General features: G+C 40.0%; 1 protein-coding gene across 2 annotated transcripts in view; it reads left to right on the top strand.

Moving 5' to 3' along the window:
• The first annotated feature begins 7,393 nt into the window (after window positions 1-7,393).
• ergic2 (ERGIC and golgi 2) overlaps window positions 7,394-21,457 on the top strand; it is a 56,108-nt gene continuing 42,044 nt past the window's right edge. Inside the window, exons 1-4 of one of the 2 annotated variants that reach the window (XM_073059440.1) lie at window positions 7,394-7,663; window positions 17,056-17,210; window positions 17,370-17,416; window positions 20,514-20,560. In XM_073059440.1, coding sequence (XP_072915541.1) covers window positions 17,154-17,210; window positions 17,370-17,416; window positions 20,514-20,560 — 151 coding nt within the window. In that variant the 5' untranslated portion in view covers window positions 7,394-7,663; window positions 17,056-17,153. Of the gene's footprint in view, window positions 7,664-17,055; window positions 17,211-17,307; window positions 17,417-20,513; window positions 20,561-21,457 lie in introns of both variants that reach the window. The other variant, XM_073059438.1, reaches the window with a different exon arrangement.

Raw genomic sequence — 21,457 nt, 5'->3', positions numbered from 1 at the left:
ATGTTCTGGGATTTAGATGTTTCAAAAGAGATAGGAAGGGAGGGAAAATAGGTCGGGGAGTAGCAATGACAAACAGGGATATTATCACAGCTGTAGAAAGGGTGGATGTCATGGTGGGATCATCTATTGAGTTAGTGTGGGTGGAAGTCAGAAACATGAAGGAAGCAATCACTCTATTGGGAGTATTCTATACAACTCCCAATAGCAGCAGACACAAGAGGCAGATCGTGGGTAGATTTTGGAAAGATGCAAAAATAAACAGGATTGTTGTCATGGATGACTTAAACATCCTTAATATTGATTGGCATCTCCTTATGCAAAAGGTTGTGATTGGGCAGAATTTGTTAGGTGTGTCAAAAGATTCCTGATACATTATGTGGAAAAGCCAACCAGAGGAGAGGCCCTACTGGATCTAGTACAAGATTCTTAGCAGTGTGGACAAACAGGAATCTTGGGGTTCACATCCATAGATCCCTCAAAATTGTCACACAAGATGACAGGATGGTTAAGAAGGTATATAGTGTGTTGGCCTTCATTAGTCAGGTGATTAAGGTCAAGAGTCACAAGTTAACATTACAGCTCTATAAAACTCTGGTTAGACCACATTTGGAGTTCAGTTCTTGCAACTCATTGTAGGAAGGGTAAGGAAGCTTTAAAGGGTGCAAAGGAGATTTACCAGGATGCTGCCTAGATTAAGGAAAGGTTGAGTGAGCTAGGGCTTTTCACTTTGGAACAAAGGAGGATGAGAGGAGATCTGATAGAGGTTTCGAATGTGATAAGGGGCAGCCAGTGCCTTTTTCCAAGGACAGAAATGGCTGCCACGGATGGTGGTACAAGCAGATACATTAGGAACATTTAAGAGTCTCTTGGATAGGCACATGAATGAATAAAGATGGACTATGTGGGAGGGAAGCATTAATTAATCTTGGAAAAGGTTAAAAGGTTGTCACAACATTGTGGGCCAGTACTGTTCTGTGTTTTCTGTTCTATATGAAGTTAACAAATTGCTCAGTATTTCTTTTCAAATCTGTTTATCTGTTCTTTATATCAAAATACACATTATTTTCCAACACAGCACTTTATTTTTCACCTTTTTTTTGTCCTCACTTAACCCAGCTTTGTCACTGTGTTTATCGTTCACACTTTCCTGACAGTTTATTTTCCCACCTATCCAGGTGTAGATATGTGAAGCTTGCACTTTCTTTTATAAGGAAATTTGAGTAAACAAAAAGACAAAGATTTTCATTTTTCTTCAAAAGTTTTTGTTTTGTAATTTAAATGTTGAAAATATTCTGAATTAAAATCTTAATAAACACTACCATATTATGTAATCTTTAGTTATTTGATCTTTCAGTTACTTGCCTGGCAGAAAACAGTGAGGAAATGTTATTCTTGTACTGAAATTGTTTTCACAAGCAAGAGATATGCTGGAGGAAGTCAACAGGCCAGGCTGCATCTATGGAAAAGAGTACAGTATAGTCAATGTTTCGGGCCGAAACCCTTCGGCAGGACTATTCCTGTTGTAAACCTCGTAGCCTATAAAAGGGTAAATTCAATTAACATTTGAGTTCATTTCTTTGAATAGAAGGGCTCTTGAGGAAAAATCTAGATATTTTAACATAAATATATTATGGCCTAGAAATGTAATTTAACGCTTAAGTTGAAACAAAACCTATCCTCAAGTTTAAAAAAAAATCAATGAAATGAACTATCGAATCAGAATCACTTTTCTGCCAGTGCAACATACCAGAATTGATTGTGGTTCGGTGCCAAGTATACAATACAGGACAATACCATGACGGACAACACAATAGCAACCAACAGTTTACAAGACAAAAGTGTAAACGGCCATGAGTAACCAGCAATTAGCAGAACGGTCACATGTGCAAATAACAATAACCAAACTTAAATAAATGTGACATATCACAGACTAAATAATTATCAACAGAACAAGGAGAGCAGGAAAGACTATTTAATGGATGTTGTGGAGGGATAGTCAGGGTATTACACCGGAGTGAAGTTTGTTGAGAAGTTGGATAGCTAAGGGACAGAAACTTCAGAGATGGTGTAGTCCTGATGGTGATGGACTTGTAGTGTCTCCCTGATGGCAGTTTTATGAAGAGGTTAGGTTAGGGTGGGTGGAGTCAACAGTAATTTTTTTCAGCTTTTCGCTCTGGCAATGAACAGGTCTTTTAATGTAGCTGACAGACAATGATCTTCTTTGCTGAGCAGACCACTCGCTGCAACTTGGACTTGGAGAGGGAGGAGGTGGTGGGAAACCAAATGGTGATGTAGATGGTCATTACACCCTCAATGATGGCTGAGTAAAAATTCATCAAGATACACCGTGATACGTTAAATTTCCTAAACAAGCATATGAAGACCAATTTCTTCTGGGCTTTCCTAATAATGAGCATAAAGTGCATGTCTCATTTCAATGTATTGGTAATACTAGTCCCCAGGAATTTGAATGACTCAGCCACAGACACAACCTGACCATTCATTTCCACTGTCTTGGTAGTATTAAGTTGTTACAAGCACACCATCCTGCAAGACGTATGATAAAAATACCAGACTTTCAGAATCATGAGGAGGTAGAGGGCAAAGGAAAACTACTTAAATAAAGGATTTAAACAAAAAAGTTGACACCAACTGTTACTATTAGTATCCTTTTATATCCAGTATGTATATGGTCCTACTAGAGAAGGGCAATACTGGGCTTAATCTTTGGGAAGATAGGCAGATAATGGTAAGTATGTTGGTAGGGGAGCATTTCGAAGATAGTGACTTTAACTTAGTAGGCTTTAAAGTTGTGATGGAGAAGTACAAGGATAGACTAGACATCAAAGTCCTGAAAGTTGAAGTCAAAATAAAGCTTATTGTCTCATTCACAAGTACTTTTGGGCAGGTGGGGCTCGTCAGCCTTGGACGGCAGCCCACCTAGAAGGAAAACTCTGGTTTTAAATCTCCGCTGCCTTGTTGCCATACACACCATGGAAAAGGCTTCAGGAGTAAACCCCAACGAAGAAATCCGGAGCTGGGATCCCTAAGGCAGTTTGATGTTGCCTACAACTTCACCCTGCGATGACGCTGGTGCCAAGCTGTATCAGCGCTTGCCCTTCCCATCAGTGATGTGGAGAGGGGGAACTCACTGCATGGGCAACAGCCTATTCTTCAAATTTTCCCGCCCAGGCTTGTGCCCTGGAGAGGACACAGTCCACCAGAGGCACAAACACATGGTCCCCTGGGATCAAAAGCTGCCTACATACAAGAACTTGTATGCACAGGTGCAATTATGATCAAGGACATCTTCAATCTCTCACTGCTACAGTCGGAGGTTCCCAACTGGTTCAAAAAGACGACAATCGTACCAGTTCCCAAAAAGAGCAGGGTGAGTTGCCCATTAGCACTCACATCTACTGTGATAAAGTGCTTTCAGAGGTCGGTCATGCCAGAATCAACTCCCACGTACGCAAGGACCTAGACCGCCACAACTTGCCTATTGACTCAATAAGTTTACAATCTCATTGGCTCTCCACTTTGCCTTGGATCACCTGGACAATAGTCAGGCTGCTGTTTATTCATTATAGCTCAGTGTTCAACAGCATCATACCCTCGGTATGAAGCAACAATCTCCAAACCCTGGGCCTCTGTACCTCCCTCTGCAACTGGATCCTTGACTTCCTTATCTGGACACCACTTAGCTTGGATTGGAAATAACATCTCCTCCTCCCTGACAATCAAAACTGGCACACCTCAAGGATGCATGCTTAGCCCACTGCTCTACTCTTTCTACACCCACGACTGTATGGGTAGGCACAATTCAAGCTTTGTAAATTTGCTGATAATACAACTATTGTTGGCATAATTTCAGATGGTGATGAGGAGGCATACAGGAGTGAGCTAGATCAGCTGATTGAGTAATGTCGTAGCAACAACCTTGCACTCAACATTAGTAAAACCAAGGAATTAATTGTGGAAGGGGTAAGGGGAAGTTGAGGGAACACACACCAGTCCTCATCAAGGGATCAGAAGTAGAAGGGGTGAGCAGTTTCAAGTTCCTAGGTGTCAACATCTCTTGAAATCTATTCTGGGCCCAAAACATTGATGCAATTTCAAAGAAGGCACGACAACAGTTATATTTCATTAGGAGTTTGAGAACTGGTATGTCACCAAAGGCACTCGCAAATTTCTACAGATGTTCCGTGGAAAATATTCTAACTACAGTAGTTACATCACCATCAGATATGGAAGAGCCAGGATCGCAAAAAGCTGCAGAAAGTTAAACAGCCAGTTCCATCATGGGCACTAGCCTCCTCAGCATCAAGGACATCTTCAAAAGGTGATGCCTCAAAAAGGCAGCATCCATCATTAAGAACCCCCATCACCCAGGACATGGCCTCTTCTCATTGCTACCACCACGGAGGAGCTGCAGGAGCCTGAGGACACACGCTCAACATTTCAGGAACAGCTTCTTCCCCTCTGTTTTCAGATTTCTCAATGGACAATGAACCCATGTGCACTAACTCACTATTTTTTTTCTTTTTATTGCTCTCTTTTTGTAGTACCTTATTTATTTATTATTATTATTATTAATACTACCTGTACCTTATTTCTATATTAGTATTATTTTTTCTTCTGTATTTTCAGTTTGTTTTCTGCACAATGGTTGTTTGTCTGTCCGATTGGGTGCAGTGTTTCATTGATTTTATTGTGTTTCTTGGATTTACAGTGTATGCCCACAAGAAAATAAATCTCAGGGTTGTATATGGTAACATAATGTACTTTGATAATAAACTTACTGAGAACTATTTAATTTAAAATTTATTGTAATTTGTAACTCACTTTTTTATGCTTATGCATTGCAATATACTGCTGCAACCAATTTCACGACATATTTCCATGATACTAAATCTAATTCTGAAACTCACAGCAATATCATAGGCACAGATCATCATATAAGCAGCATTCACAAAACTAAACAATCTGGGAAAGCACAATTTCAAAATTCCGAGAGACTGAATTTAATTCCTTTTCTTAAAATTTGGGGTAATGGTTTGTGAATTCTGTAAGGGTGAATTTCCATAATTTAGATAGATAGATAGATACTTTATTCATCCCCATGGGGAAATTCAACTTTTTTCCAATGTCCCATACACTTGTTGTAGCAAAACTAATTACATACAATACTTAACTCAGTAAAAAATATGATATGCATCTAAATCACTATCTCAAAAAGCATTAATAATAGCTTTTAAAAAGTTCTTAAGTCCTGGCGGTAGAATTGTAAAGCCTAATGGCATTGGGGAGTATTGACCTCTTCATCCTGTCTGAGGAGCATTGCATCGATAGTAACCTGTCACTGAAACTGCTTCTCTGTCTCTGGATGGTGCTGTGTAGAGGATGTTCAGAGTTATCCATAATTGACCGTAGCCTACTCAACGCCCTTCGCTCAGCTACTGATGTTAAACTCTCCAGTACTTTGCCCACGACAGATATTATTCAGGGGTCAGCTATCCTGCATGAGTGCTATTGCTAAAGAACCTTCATAGCACTGAGTGTCCAAATTAAGTGTGCATCTGAGTCCTTGAAAGTTAATTGGCATTGGAGGGTTCGAAATTATTTACTTACTGTATATCTGTGGTCGTTTCCCAATGTTTTTCTCTATGCTTGTTCAAATACTTGCGAACACTTTTTGGACAGTCATCAGAAGAACAAACTCTATAACATGACCAATAACTGCAACATCTGGACCATTGATTCCTGTTAGCCTGCTTAAAATCACAATGCTATTAGATTAATATCACCAATCCCCCCCTTTTCCTCTTTCTGGGCTTTCTTGCTCGTATTTCCTACCTTCACTCAGGATGCTTATTTCCATTTGGTGTCCACCTCTTGTATCATCTGCCTCCATCCTGCCAGTCCATCCTTTAAGGTTTTTACTTCCTTTTAAGTTGCTTCTTAATACCCATTTCTTTGACTAAATTTTGGTTACTTCATGTTCAGCTGCCTTTATTTGTATTTGAAAACCATTTTGCTCAGATAATTTCATTTTGCTGAAAGCCCAACATAAACAGGAAAAGTTATTGTTCCTTGAGCTTTACTTTTGCGTGGTTACTAAACAAAAGCAGAAACACTGGAAGCATTGGGGAGAAATGGAAGCACAGTTAATGCTTCTGGTCGATGACCCTTCAACATAACTGGGATTGAGAGAAGAACAAACAGGTTTTAAGTGGAAGATGGGATGGAGAGGATCAAGGAAATTTCAGTGATCCGGTGTAAAGAAGGAATACAGAAACTATCGAGACACGGATAAAGAGAGATGGGCATCTCACCAGTCAACAGATTGTCAGGCATTGCTGGATGACTGTCAATAGATCTATATATATAAACTGTAAATTACATATATAAATGCAAGTTAAATAAGTAGTGCAAGAACAGAAATAAAAAGTTAAGTGAAGTTCATGGGTTCAATGTTCATTCAAAAATCAGATGGCAGAGAATAAGAAACTGTTCCTGAATCGCTGAGTGTGTGCCTTCAGTGTTCTGTAACTCCCTCCTGATGGTAACAATGAGAAGAGGACATGTGGGGGTGGGGTCCTTAATGATGGACGCCGTCTCCTTGAGGATGTCTTGGATACTACGGAGGTTAGTATCCATGATGGAGCTGAATAACTGAACAACTCTGTAGCTTACTTCGATTTTGTGGAGTAGCCCACCCCCCCCCCATACCAGACGGTGATGTAGCCAGTCAGAATGCTCTCCACGGTACATCAACGAACAGTAACAATTTTAAAATATTGCAGATGATGATTTCTGTTTTCCTCCTTCGCCGTGATATTTACATTGTCCTTTCTATATCCCCCCTTCTCGGTATCTGCACTTTAACTTCCAGGTCTGACCCTGGGGGTAGGGGTGGTTTGTCCTGATGCAGGTTTGCCATCCGAAATGACAACGCTTTCCCTCAGCTCCCCAGACCCGCTGATTCCCAGAAACAAGAGTGTTGCTCTTTTCCCACGAGTGTTGCCTGACCTGTAGCAACACACACACACACAATGTTAGAGGAATTCAGCAAGGCAGACAGCATCCACAGAGAGTCGGCGTTTCAGGATGGTATCAGCCTGCAATATTAATTTCCCTCCATAGTTGCTGCCTGACCCGCTGAGCGTCTCCAGCGCTTTGTGTGTATGTGTGTTGCTCCGGATTTCCATTATCCTCAGTCTCTCTGTTTTGCTGCCCGACAGGGAGACTCTCTGGTGTTGCAGCCCCCCACCCCACTTGTCCCATTTAACTTGCTGCCCGCTGAAAAGCGACACGAAGAGCAGCTCGGAGAGAAGCCGCGCCGCCAGGAAGTTGGGGCCGGAAGTTACGTCACTGGGAGGTGGGAGGGCAGAGGTCGCCGTGTCTTTCCCCTCCTCCTCCCTTGGAAACCGAAATGCCGTACATGGCGCGCATTGATAGGCTCTGTCCTTAGTCCACGAGTGAGAGAGCAGGGGTAGTAGTGAGTTTGGGTAACGCAGGGCCGCCACCCACCTCCGCTATCACAGGGCCAGGGGGTTTACACCGCGCCGTATGAGCCGAAAGTGCCCGCCGGCCAGCGGCATTGACCCAGAGCCGCTGCCAGCCCAGGAGCCCGGCGGCCGGCAAGTGGCGACCATTCGCAGTGAGTCACTCATTCTGTGCTTTCCCTCAGCGAGCTTACTTCCAGGTTACCTCCAAAGCAAAGGGTGGATGGGTGAAATCTGACAGTTTTAATGTTTGCTCTGATGTGTTGAAATGAGCAGCCGTCAAAATATTTGATGCACTTGCCTTTGGTATCATATTTAAGTAATATATCTAACATTTCACCGATGCTGTTAACATTACTGGGGTTTCATTGTAATTCAGACTCATTTCATGTGTTTCTTGAAATTGCAGCTTGACGAATACTTCGATTTTTTAGATCTCGTTCAACATTTTATTGTTTCCTCGTAAAAGAGGAAGAACGGGTTTTTTTCTTGGGAGGATTAGTCGTTGTGTGATCTTGTTATTTTTTTCTGATAAGAGCACATTGGTGCGTTTAAAACAGTTTCGCAGACTAAGAGTAACTTAATTGGGGCATTCAAATGGCTCGGCTTGGATTTCCTTCTGTTGCAACTCGCACTTGCTCGATCACTTTTGTGAATTGGACGTGTAGGTCGCGAGGAGGATTGGCGATTTTTATCAACTTGAAAGCATGGTGTTTACCATATGCTTGCGCAATAGTTTTTTTAAATTTGTAGATTGGAAGGATGTGATTTACCTTTTGATGATATAAGGAGGAAATGCATTTTGGAATGTAGTCCTGCAGATCAAAGTTTGAATAACTTGATGCATAATATCCTTGTCACAAGTTTCATCACCTCTCCTGGCCACGTATTAGGCTGAACTGGATTGTTGACATTTTCAGTGTCATTTGTTTCTCCTGTATTCACTCTGTTCTTTTTCTGAACTTGATTCTGTTTTCAGCTCTTTTTTGTATTGTTTTAGCTCTTAGTACTCAACTGCCTGCATAATTGTCCAGTGTCTGTGCCTGCTTATACCTTTATGAAGTGATTTGAGATGTTTTTTCTCTGTTAACGGCACTATTAAATTGCAAGCTGTTGATCAAATGAGTAAATATTGGTCAAGGTGTAGGGCAAACTAGTGTGTGGGGGGGGGTGGAATTACTGTTATTTTTTGCCTCCTTTGTAAGAAAACACACAGTTTTAATATTTGCTCTGATATGGTTTGTGAAGCTGAAAATGCTTTGTATGTAAAGCAGTATCTGTGGAAACAGGTAATGTTTCAGGCTGCAGAACCATCACCAAAATTGAAAATGTGAGCAAACAAGTTATTTTTAAGTATTTGAGAGAGTGAAGAAGGGGTGGATAGGATAAAGTGATATGGTTAAACAAGGATTGTTTAGGAGATTCAAATGATTACAAAGCCGGCTAATGGATTAGTGAGGAAATTTAGTTGGAGAAAGAGACAAATGATAAAACAGGCCATCTTGCCGGACAAGTCTGTTGGAATTCTTTGAGGGTAGACAAAGGAGAATCAGTGGCTGTTGTTTACTTGGATTTTCAGGTGGCCTTTGACAAGGTCCCACACATGAGGCTGTTTAACTAGATAAGAGCCCGTGGTATTACAGGAAAGGTACCAGTGTTGGCTGATTGGCAGGATACAAAGAGTGAGAATAAAAAGGGCCTTTTCTGATTAGCTACCGGTGACTAATGGTGTGCTTCTTTTTATGTTGTATGTCAATGATTTGGATGACGGAATTGATGGCTTTGTGGCTTTTCTGGGCGATACAAAGATGTTTGAGGAAATAGAGAGGCTACAGAGTAACAGACAGATTAGAGGAATGGGCAAGGAAGTGGTGGATGGGATACATTGTAGGGAATTGTACGGTCATGCACTTCAGAAAATAGTCTACACTTTTATTCATCCTACTAAATAGGGTGAAAATTCAAAAAATTAGAGGTGCCAAGGGACTTGTGCAGGATTCCCTAAACGTTAACGTGGAGGGTGAGGAAGGCAAATACAAAGTTAGCATTCATTTCAAGAAGACTAGAATGTAAAAACAAGGATATAATGCTGAGGATTAATAAGGGGTTGGTAAAGCCTCATTTGGAGTATTGTGAGGAGTTTTCAACTCAAGTTTTTTTGTCATTTAACTACCGGTATATACATGCATACTGTCAATGAAGATGTTTCTCCTGACCAGGGTGTAAAACAGAATTGTACACATAACACCCAATAACTTATGGAAAGTTAGGTTAAAATCTACGGATGAATCACGCATAAGTAACAAACTAAACTGATAAATCTTGTAAAGTGCGGAACAGATTAACCAGCAACACTTCAAATGTGATGAAGCAGGGAGTTTAAAAGCCTAATGGCCTGAGGGGGAAAAACTGTTTCTCATCCTGATTCTTGTTTTTATACATCAGAGTCTCCTGCGTGATGGTAGGAATTCAATGAAGATGCTTGATGAATGAGTAGGATCCTTAATAATACTAAGGGCCCCATCATCGGTCCTGACAAATGTCCCCAGTGGATGTTGGGGAGACCCCTATCATCCTCTCAGTTACTCTCAGTCCTCTGGAGTGACTTCCAGCCTGCTGGTCTTATAGTCTAGCATTGGGCCATTTGACCATTTGGATCTGTTCCATGATTCAATTGGGCTGATAATTTTCCTTTAATCCCATTCAGCTTCTTACTCCATGTAACCTTTAACCCTTTTACCAATCAAGAACCTATCAGTCTCTGTTTTAAATACACCCAATGACTTGGCCTTCACAGCCCTTTGTGTCAACAAATTCAACAAATTTCCTACTCTCTGGCTTAAGAAATTCCTCCTCACCTCAGATTTAAAGCAACACCTTTTTATTTTAAAACTGCCTTCGGTCCAAGACTCTCCTACTAATGGAAACACTTCCATCCAGACCTTTCTGTATTGAGTAGGTTTTAATCAAACCTCGCCTAATCCTTCTGACTCCCATCAAGTACAGGCCCTGAGCCATCAAATGCTCCTCGTATATTAAAGCTTTTCATTCCTGAAGTCATTCTAGGCCCCTTCTCATGCTCGCATATGCTTTCCTGGATACAGGGCCCAAATTTGCTCACAATATTCCAAATGTGGTCTGGCCAATGCTTTATAAAACCTCATCTGTACATTCTTCTACGTTCACACCCTCTAACCGAATAGCTAACGTCCAACAGATTTGATGAAATTTTAGTTACAAGTGACAAACTATGCAACTTAGTTGGCCAATGCTATTCTAAAAGGGAAAAGTAAGGAACCTGAAATTATTAATTCTATTTCATTCCAGTTACTGCAATGTGTCTAGATGAAAGATGAGGTCCTACTTATTTATGAAGTTTGCATTGGGATTTTGTTGGAATGGTGCAGGAAGTCAGAGCCAAAGTAGAAGTGGGATATGGTATCAAAGCTCATGTTTGCCCTTGTGGATTAGGTAAAGGTGTTCTGCAAACGAGACATGCAAATCGTGTTTCTGCACTATAAAGGAGACCATATCTTTTATAGTATGTGGTAAAAATGTGGGTAAGATCAGTGCTCCTTCATCTAAGATAGAAAGAATACCTTTATAATGCTTTTAGCCATTGGTAATCGGGCAATCTTTTCATTCAGGAATTAGCTTAGTGAATCCCTTCTGGGCTATGTTCAATGCTGGTATATTCCTTCCCTATTAAGGGGACCAAAACTGCACAGGCAACAGCTTTTTGGGTTATGAAAATTCACCCTTGTAGAGTTCACATATCATCACCCAAAAATCTGAGATACAGAGTAAATTTCTGTCTCATGGAATGTGTGTATCTGTAGATGAGGAGAGAAATTACAAGAACATTTTTGTTCAACTTGTTTCTTGACATTTGCATTGATTATGGAAAAATGATGACATGAACCACTTTCTAAGGAATTAATCCCACAAGGCCATCCCTTCTCTTCTCTCTCCCTCTAAAACATATACTTTTATGGACCTTTTAAATAAATTTCATTTTAAATGTTTTTTTTTTGTCTTCTGCATTACTGTGTCAGTAGACGAGCACATTTTAAATTTCCAAACATTCATTTTCCAAAAAACTTGAGCATTATAGAGAAATTTTTATATTTCATTAAATAAAGAAACCACTTTTAATGTAAAGCCTGATTATTTTGTAGATATATTGCTCAGTGCATGATCAAACAACGATAATAAACATATCAATGAGTTGAATGAACTAAACTGTTTAACTGAAACAGAAACGTGTGCAGAAAGAATCAAACTGGGTGAAGGACAACTAAGCTAAAAAGTGAAGGAATGACAGATAGCATGAACATTGACTTCTCTAACTTCCATTAATGCCCCTGCTCCCCTTCTTACCCCATCCCTGATTTATTTATTCCCTCCCTCCCCCTTTTTTATTCTCTCTCTCTGCCCATCACTCTTTGCCTGTTCTCCATCTCCCTCTGGTGCTCCCCTCCCCCGTTCTTTCTTCCTGGGCCTCCCGTCCCATGATCCTTTCCCTTCTCCAGCTCTGTATCCCTTTTGCCAATCACCTTTCCAGCTCTTGGCTTCACCCCACCCCCTCCGGTCTTCTCCTATCATTTTGGATCTCCACCTCCCCCTCCTACTTTCAAATCTCTTACTCTATTTTCTTTCAATTAGTTCTGATGAAGGGTCTGAGCCCGAAACGTCGATAGTGCTTCTTCCTATGAATGCTGCCTGGCCTGCTGCATTCCACCAGCATCTTGTGTGTGTTGCTTGAATTTCCAGCATCTGCAGATTTCCTCGTGAGTGATAGATGTGACAGTATAACCTTCAAATCATCAATTCTTACACGATGGAAGGAGTGAGTATAGTAATAAGACACATCCTGCATTAGCAAGGTCTTTCCCAAGTGGAAATTTTGCAGCAGACAGGAGTTTCAAAATGTCCTGTCCAAGCTCTTCTGAAGAAGCACAAGGAAACTGGCGAGGTTAAGGATCAGAAAAGCAGTGGTTGGGCATGGAAACTGAGTGCAGCAGATGAGATGCATCAGTCTGACGTCCCTCCTAATTCTGAAGAAGTCCAGCACTGCTATCAGATCTGCACTCACAAGAATCACTGGAACCCAAGTACACCTCTCTACAGTCCGGAGAAGTCTTGTCAGAAGAGATCTTCATGAAAGAGTTGCTGTCAAAAAGCCATTCCTCCAAAGTGGAAACAGCCAAGAGACTCGCCCATGTACAAAAACACAAGGACTGGGGTGATGAACAATGGCAGCAGGTGCTCTGGACTGGCAAGTCAAAGTTTGACATTCTTGTCCTAAACAGGAGGTAGTTTGTCCATCAAGGAGCTGGAGAGCACTACATGGATGCAGCCAATAGTGAAGCACGGTGAAGGTTCCCTGTAGGTTTGGGCTGCTTTTCTGCAAATGGAGTTGGTGATCTGTTCAGAATCAATGGAATCTTCAATGCTGAGACGTACAAGTAGATTCTCGCCCATCACACAATGCCATCAGGAAGGCATCTGATCATTCCCAACTTCATTCTGCAGCAGGACAATGATCTCAAATACATGGCCAAGGTCATAAAGAGCTACCTTCAGCAAAAAAGAAGAACAATGAGTTCTGTAACAGATGGTATGGCTTCCACAGAGCCCAGATCACAACATCATCGAGGCTGTCTGGAGAGACAGCCAAAGTTAGCAGAACTGTGGCATGTTCTTCAAGATATTTGGAACAACCCACCTGCCAATTTCTTTTTAACAAATCTGCATAACAGTGTACCTGAGCAAATTGAAGATTTAAAGGCAAAGGGCGGTCACACCAAATATTTATTTGATTTAGTTGTTTTTGCTGTTTACTGCTTTTACTGTTTTATTTTGATATTTAGAAACATTTCATTTCATTATTTTGGAAAACATCTTGGCGTTACAGAATTTTTTTACATGTGCCTTAAAACTTTTGCATAGTACTGTCTATAATCTGTAAATAATAACTCCATATTTTGCTAAGTAGGCAAGCACAATAAAACGCCTATTTTAAATTCCATCCACTTAGGCGAATATGCTACTTGCTTTATTAATTACTATATGATCACATCTGGTGCTTCTAATGCCTATTCTGGAAATGGTAACATTCTATTTAATAGTTTGTCTTTAGGTTCCTCCTCCAAAAGTGCCTGATCATGTGTTTTCCATTTGCCAGTTTTTACATACTCTTTCAACTTATCTATATCCTGCTGGACAATTAAATAGTATGCAAAGAATCTCATTTACTTAATAGTTGAAGGCCAGGGACTAATCCAGTAATTGGTCACAATTACTGATTACAGTGTGAGCAAGACCTGTTGCTTCTGACTCTTTGTCATTGTGATTACCAGTTTTCAGTCCACATTAAATCGTAGTCCCCAATATTGTGAACTATAATCAAATCTTATCTATCCTCTGGCAGCTTATTGAATCCCTTCTGGAAATTCCAACATGATACATCTAAAGGTAGAGTCCCTCTTGTCCTTACCTACCACCCCATGATCCTCCACACCCAAAACATCATCCTCTGCCATCTCCAAAGGGACCATACCACCAAAGAAACTGTATCTTTACGTTTCCTTGCTGCCCCTCTGCTTTCCACAGGGATCACTTCCTCCTCGACTCCCTAGTCCAGCTTTGCAGACTGTCTTGTGTTTATGACACTGTAAAGTTATCAAACTTCATAATCCTTTTATAAAGTTATGTTGCCTTGGCATGATTGCATGAAGTTTATTTCTAAATGACAAGCTGTTTATTCTTTAATCATATCTTCCCAACAATGAGCATTTTGCTAAATGGCTGAAAATTTCCCAACTTCTGGTTTCTCTCCCTTAAGCAAAGATGTCACATTTGTAATTTAAACTGCTGTGCACTGCAGGAGCTAGTGAGTTTTGATATGCCCTACCATCGCTCCTACCACTTTCTTTAAAACTGTAAATTTCAAGCCCATCTGGTCCTGGTAACTTATCTGCAATTGGGCCAATTCAATTTTTTTCTAATAGAGATTGTTATACATTCTTTCCTCTTGTTGGAAAGTATACCTCTGATACTCTCTATATTCTGGAGTCAGCAGTTTCATGTTAAGCTTTCCAGTGAGAAGCAGTGAAAAAGACATTGGCATGACACACATACATTAAGACCCTACAATCTGGATTAGTCTGAGCTATTTGGAATTGGCCAGGAGTGGGGCTGTATCTGTAGGTTTATAATTTCAGTCAGAAGTCTGGAGGTGTTATTTTGTTTGATGTCAACTCTGCTAGATCATTCAACCACACTGATAAAAATTTAAGCTTCCCAGCAGAAGACCAGCTGGGATGCCTCCAGTGGTGGTGCTGCTAGAAGGCAACCAGCTGTTTAAGTACAGAGCACTTTCTTCAGCATCTATGCTGGAGGTCCCCACCCTTTTTTACCATTAACTGAGGGGTATGTGGGCCCTAAATTGGGAACCTTTGGTCTAAGTGAATGTTTATCCCTCAATAAAAGGTGTCATGTGCAAAACATTTGCTCGTGTACCTTGTTAAGCTCTGCAGTGTGCAAATCTACTACTACGTTTCCTTACATGACAGCCATGCCTCCGGATTGCCAAACATATTACATTCTCCACAGGTTATCTGATCAAGCAACAGCCAATTTTTTTCAAGTCTGTGATTAGTTTGATGCAGTTTAGGTTTTTTGCCAAAGAAATGTTTTTACACCTTAACAATACAGTAGTCTGGAACTTGAATTAGACATGACAAACAATTCCATGTGTGGCTGCTGGATCTTCCTTGCATAACTTATCAAACAGGTCCTGACTGGCAAAATACTAAATATACTCACAGCATGACTGTCCTGGATGCCAACTTCAGCAATTCTTAATAGGTGGGCAGTATTTATTTAGAGATACAGTGTGGAAGAGGCCCTTCCGGCCCAATGAGCCACACTGTCCACCAACCCACCTATTTAACGTTAGCGTAATCACAGGACTGTTTACAATGACCAGTTAACCTCCTAACCAATATGTCTTTGGACTGTGGGAGAAAACTGGAGCACCCAGAGGAAACCCACACGGTTCACAGGGAGAACCATAAACTTCTTATAAACAGTGCCAGAATTGAACTCTGAGCTCCAGTGCAATATTGTCATGCTACTGTGATGTCTATTAAACCTGTGAAAGTTCAGTAGCTTCATTAAAATAGAGAAGAAAGCTTGCAAAGGAAAATAAGTTTGCTCTAATTTATATTAATTTCCTACAAATCTAATGTTTGTAGGAAAATTGAGTCACTAACTCAAATGTAATTCTCATACAAATTGGTGTTGGTTTATTATTCTCACATGTCCCAAGATACTGCAAACAGCCTTGGTCTTGCATGGCATTCAGATAGGTCATGTCATGCATAATTATGTTGAGGTAGTAGGAAGAAAACAGCATACAGAACATAGTTTCACAGTTGTAGAGAAAGTTCAGTACAAATGGACAAAAAGTGCACGGGAGGGCTACATTGAGAGATTAAGAGATCAAGAGTTTATTGTTCAGCATATTGTGTACAGTTCTGGTCACCGAATTATAGGAAAGATATCAATAAATTAGAGAGAGTGCAGAGACGATTTACTAGGATGTTACCAGGGTTTCAGCACTTAAGTTACAGAGAAAGGTTGAACAAGTTAGGTCTCTATTCATTGGAGCGTAGAAGGTTGAGGGGGGATTTGATCGAGGTATTTAAAATGTTGAGAGGGATAGATAGAGTTGACGTGAATAGGCTGTTTCCATTGAGAGTAGGGGAGATTCAAACGAGAGGACATGATTTGAGAGTTAGGGGGCAAAAGTTTAAGGGAAACACGAGGGGGTATTTCTTTACTCAGAGAGTGATAGCTGTGTGGAATGAGCTTCCTGTAGAAGTAGTAGAGGCCAGATCAGTTGTGTCATTTAAGGTAAAATTGGATAGGTATATGGATAGGAAAGGAGTGGAGGGTTATGGGCTGAGTGCGGGTAGGTGGGACTAGGTGAGATTAAGAGTTCGGCACGGACTAGGAGGGCCGGAATGGCCTGTTTCCGTGCTGTGATTGTTATATATGGTTATATATGGTTATATGAGAAGTTTGTTCACAAGTTTAATAACAACGATAGAATCTGACCTTGAGTCTGTTCTGTGTGGTCAGGTTTTTTTCTTTTCCTGAAGGGTAAAAAATAGAGAATGACTAGGGTGGAAGGTGTCCTTGCTTATTTTGCTGCTTTTCTGGGCCACTGGGAAGTGTTTTTGACTTAAAATCAATGGAAAAAGGGTTGATTTGCAAGACTGACTGATGCATTCATATCTCTGTAATTTCTTGCAATCTCACACTACAGGTACATCTAATTGCTTAAACTTAACAGCTTTGAGATCATTGTACAAAATAGAGCTGGTCATCCATTTTGTGATTCAAGTAACCTAAATTGTGACTTTAGTAGGGAGAGAAGGAATGATGTACTGTGTGACACTAAATATCATTTGATATAAAACTTGCATCTCTTTCAGAATTTCCACTATTAAATTAATGGTACTTACTGTATTTGCAGGTTTAATTTATGAAGCTGAAAGTGAAAATCCCTGAATGCATCTTTGAAGATGAGGCGATTAAATAAGAAAAAGGCACTGAATTTAATGAAGGAGCTTGATGCTTTCCCAAAGATTCCTGAAAGTTATATTGAAACTTCAACAGCTGGTGGAACAGGTATTTTAAATTTAGTTTCTTAACAGGACTTTTAAACATTTCAAAACTACTCTATTCTTAATAGTTAACTACAATAACAATTATTTCTTCTTTGCAGTTTCTATAATTGCCTTTACCACCATTGCTCTATTGTCCATTATGGAATTTTTTGTCTATCAGGACACATGGATGAAGTATGATTATGAAGTGGATAAAGATTTTGCCAGGTGACTATTTGATTTATTTAATTGAGGGCACTTTTATAATCCTTTCCACGATGATTGGAGGACAGAAGTAAAGAAGTACCGTAGATTCCGGATTATAAGCCGCTACTTTTTTCCCACATTTTGAACAGCTTTGAACTCTGCAGCCTTTAATCCAGAGCGGCTAATACATGGTTTTTTTTCATGCCGCCTCGTAAACATTTTGCCTCATAACAGTAGACCAATAAAATTGATGAGTAGTTCACAGAGGTCCAATGAAATTGTATGATAAATCAAGCGCACTTTCACAATTAAATTATTGTAAATCAGTCATTTGTACTCACCCTCATCAACATGGAAAACACGCGAAGAAAAGCATTATGCTGCCTTTATGGCAGTTACTTAGTTTATAATATTTTCGCTTAGTAATTCATTTGTTAGTTAAAGTTAGAAGTGTTTTAACTATATTTGTTTTCTGTACTACATCCCGGGATGCTATGACGTCACACCCGGTTTCGCCGCGTCTTGTGGGATATATACGGGAAGGTGGGGGCATTACGCGAGCGCATCAGACCCGAGCGCATCAGACCCGATTAGACCCGAACGCGTTACGCGAGCGCATCAGACCCGATTAGACCCGAACGCGTTACGCGAGCGCATCAGACCCGATTAGACCCGATCGCGTTACGCGAGCGCATCAGACCCGAGCGCGTCAGACCCGAGCGCATCAGACCCGATTAGACCCGATCGCGTTACGCGAGCGCATCAGACCCGAGTGCGTCAGACCCGAGCGAAAACGCTGCTTTTAAGTTAAAGGCGATCAATAACTTTTCCTGGTAGGCTGCAGTATATATATTTTTACCAGTCGCTAGGAGATATTGGAATGTTGTTCGTGCTGTTCAGTAAAAAAGTATATGCAACGTAATTTGTGTTACCGATACGTATGTATATTTAAAAGTAGCGGTGCGGCCTAAAATCCGGTGCGGCCTTTACAATTAAAAAATTGATTTTATTTCTAAAATTAGAGCCAGCGGCTTTTAATCAGGTGCGCTCTGTTGTCCGGAATCTACGGTAATCAGAATCAGATTTAAAATCGCCTGCATTTGTCGTGAAATTTGTTAACTTAGTGGCAGCAGTACAATGCAATGCATGATAATATAGGGGGGAAGCAAATTACAGAATATATATATAGTGGTGAGGTAATGTTGATGGTGTCAATGTCCATTCAGAAATCAGACTGCAAAGGGAAAAAAGTTGTTCCTGAGTCGCTGAGTGCGTGCCTTCAAGGCTCCTGTACCTCTTGCTTGATTGTAACAAAGAGAAGCAGCGTGCCTGGATGGTGGGGGTCTTTAATGATAGATGCTGCCTTTTTGAGGCACCGATCCTCAAAGGTGACTTGGTTACTACTGAGGCTATTACCCACAATGGAGCTGATTAATTTTATCACTCTGTACAGCTTGCTTCGATCCTGTGCAGTAGCTTCCCCATACCAAACGGTGATGCTGCTAGTCAGAATATTCTCCACAGTACATCTGTAGAAATTTTTGAGTGTTTTCGGTGACATTCCAAATCTCCTCAAACTCCAAAAGGAATATAGCCACTGTCTTGCCTATTCAGATGATATTAGAATTGAGAGGGTGGGTTGGGATAAATGGAGACATGGAAAGAGCTGACAGGATATATTAGTGAGCTGGATCTTCTGATAGCTGATTGCCTGGCCTTGGATTATATTGTTTATTCAAATATGGTCTTGAGCTCAAAATTCTGAACAGAGGCTGGTTTCCAGCTGACTGGTGACTCTCCAATTGTAAATGATTGGTTCAGTTCCTAAATGCCCTTGACAATTAGTGAGGCTTTTACTCAGGCTCACTGATATCAAATGTCCCAATATCATTAGTCACAATGAAAATAGGCTGCATATATATTCAGAGTAACATTTGAATCTTCTTTCAGTGGTCTGTTGGTTAAATCCCCTTCAGTGAATTGCAGAGGAGACAAATCCTTCAATGTCCAAAGCACATCAATAATGGAACATTTTCCTGCTTTGCTAAGCTTTATTCAAGCAGTGAATTTCTGCCAGCTGAAGCCTTGCGACTATGATGATAACATGCCTGGGAAAATAGACGTGCACTAAGTAATTTTCTAGTCATAAGATTCAAGATGCAATTAGAGTACTCATTTTTGTAAATGCTGCCTTCAGGGAAGATTTTGTCTGAAATTCCAGCTCCAAAAAAGCCCCTGCCTTTTAATAATCCCTCTAGTTAACTAATTTTTAGAAATGAAAATAAATTTCATTGTGTATGTGAATATAAAAGAATGCTTAATTATTAATTTTTTAATATGAAGCTCTTGCAATTTTGTCATGTCATGCTAAATAATTTTTTGCCTGGGGAATTAAGATAAAATTTCTCAACTGCACAGGAAGCAATCTGAACCTCTGATGAGGCTTTCTCCATATCTGTCATTGCTGGCATAAGTCTTCAGTAGTTAAGACTCAGTGTGACTATGCAGAAAGCTGCCAGCCTCTGTAAACTTCAGCTCCAGAGCTACCTTTGTTGGGCCATGGTATATAATCATTAGGAGAAATTAGATCATCAACAGAAATTTTTCAGTTTGTGCAGAATTGTTAAATGTAGTAAGTGCCTATGGCCATCAGTGATTTAAAGAGATGCCTGTGGCAGTTATGTGATTCTGAAACATGAAATAGAAAATCAAAGACTTGGCATTTATCAGTATATGTGTTCTCCCGTAGAGTGTAGAGCCTGTCATGCAGATGGGGGCTTTAAGGTATTTAAATAAACTGGTAAAGTAGATAAAGAAAATAAACTTCCTTCAGGTTGGAGAGACTAGGATGGTAAGAGAATTAAATGGCCTTCTACAACTTAATGATAGAGGCATCTACATATCAAATGGGAAATTGGAACTCTCTTCCACAAAAGGCCCAATTTCTGGATTTAAATTTGAATGTTAATAGTTTGTTTACAGTATGTATCTCCTACGCAGAGGGAGTGAATGTGGCTGTGTTCATAATGCTTTTTATTTTGGAATCTGATTACTGACTAATTCAGAAATACAGAATTATTTCACTGGAGCAGTAAATGTTTCTTATTTTATCTTACAGCAAACTGAGAATCAATTTAGATATTACAGTTTCAATGAAATGCCATTGTAAGTACTCTGTCAATATTATTGCCGATTCTGAGTTCATACTAATTTTTATAGTTGTTGTGAAGGTAACTTGTTTACTAAACTATCTTTTTAACATGTGACCTGTTGATTCCATGCACGTGGGCTCCTAACAGAATTTTGCTGATGAACACATTTGTGAAGTACAGGATTAATGGAAACACGAACTGAACTTAAATGCTTTATGGGCATAGCAACAAATTCATCTTAATCTTTGTGCTGATTATTAAGCAGTCAGTATTGGCTGCATTTTCAGCGCCTGATGTTGGAACACTAGTAATATGGCTACAATACTATAAAACTATAGTTCCTAATAGTTATCGATGGAGGAGTTTGTCCACTATTTTCTGCTGAAAGGAGAAATGTGGATATTTTCCTTGAGAGCAAGAATTGAAAGCTCTGTGGTTGAATAGAGTAAAGATGACTGATAACTGTCTCGAAGGGGAGGGAGTATTTGCATACTTGTGAAGAAAGGAACAAATGTTGAATAAATTGAGTAGCTTTCAAGAGTATGGTTGACTGATTTTTCTGCTGCTTTCTGTTTTTGATCATGGTAATGCTTACTGCCAAAAAAAAGTGATTTTTGATTTTGTGAATACCAGGGTGATGTTTAATTGTATGAATGCATCTTTCAGTGAAATGAATACAATAATTGGGTCAGTTTGGACAATGAAGATATTGTTCAAAACTCCTGAGCTGTTGAGAAAATCTGTTACAACTTGAACATGTGTTACCTGTGAATCTTAAACCATTATCTTAAGCATGGAGGCAACTTTTTTTTCATTCATGTTTTCATTATATGTCTTGATCTGGTTTTGCAACCCACTCAGACTTGCTTTTCTATTTGGCAAGTATTATCTGGCTGAATCTGATGCTCAG

Source organism: Hemitrygon akajei, chromosome 10, assembly GCF_048418815.1.
Source record: "Hemitrygon akajei chromosome 10, sHemAka1.3, whole genome shotgun sequence".
NCBI classification, from domain to species: Eukaryota; Metazoa; Chordata; class Chondrichthyes; order Myliobatiformes; family Dasyatidae; genus Hemitrygon; species Hemitrygon akajei.
The sequence above is the reverse complement of the archived record's forward strand: the minus strand, read 5'-3'. Positions and strand labels throughout refer to the sequence as shown.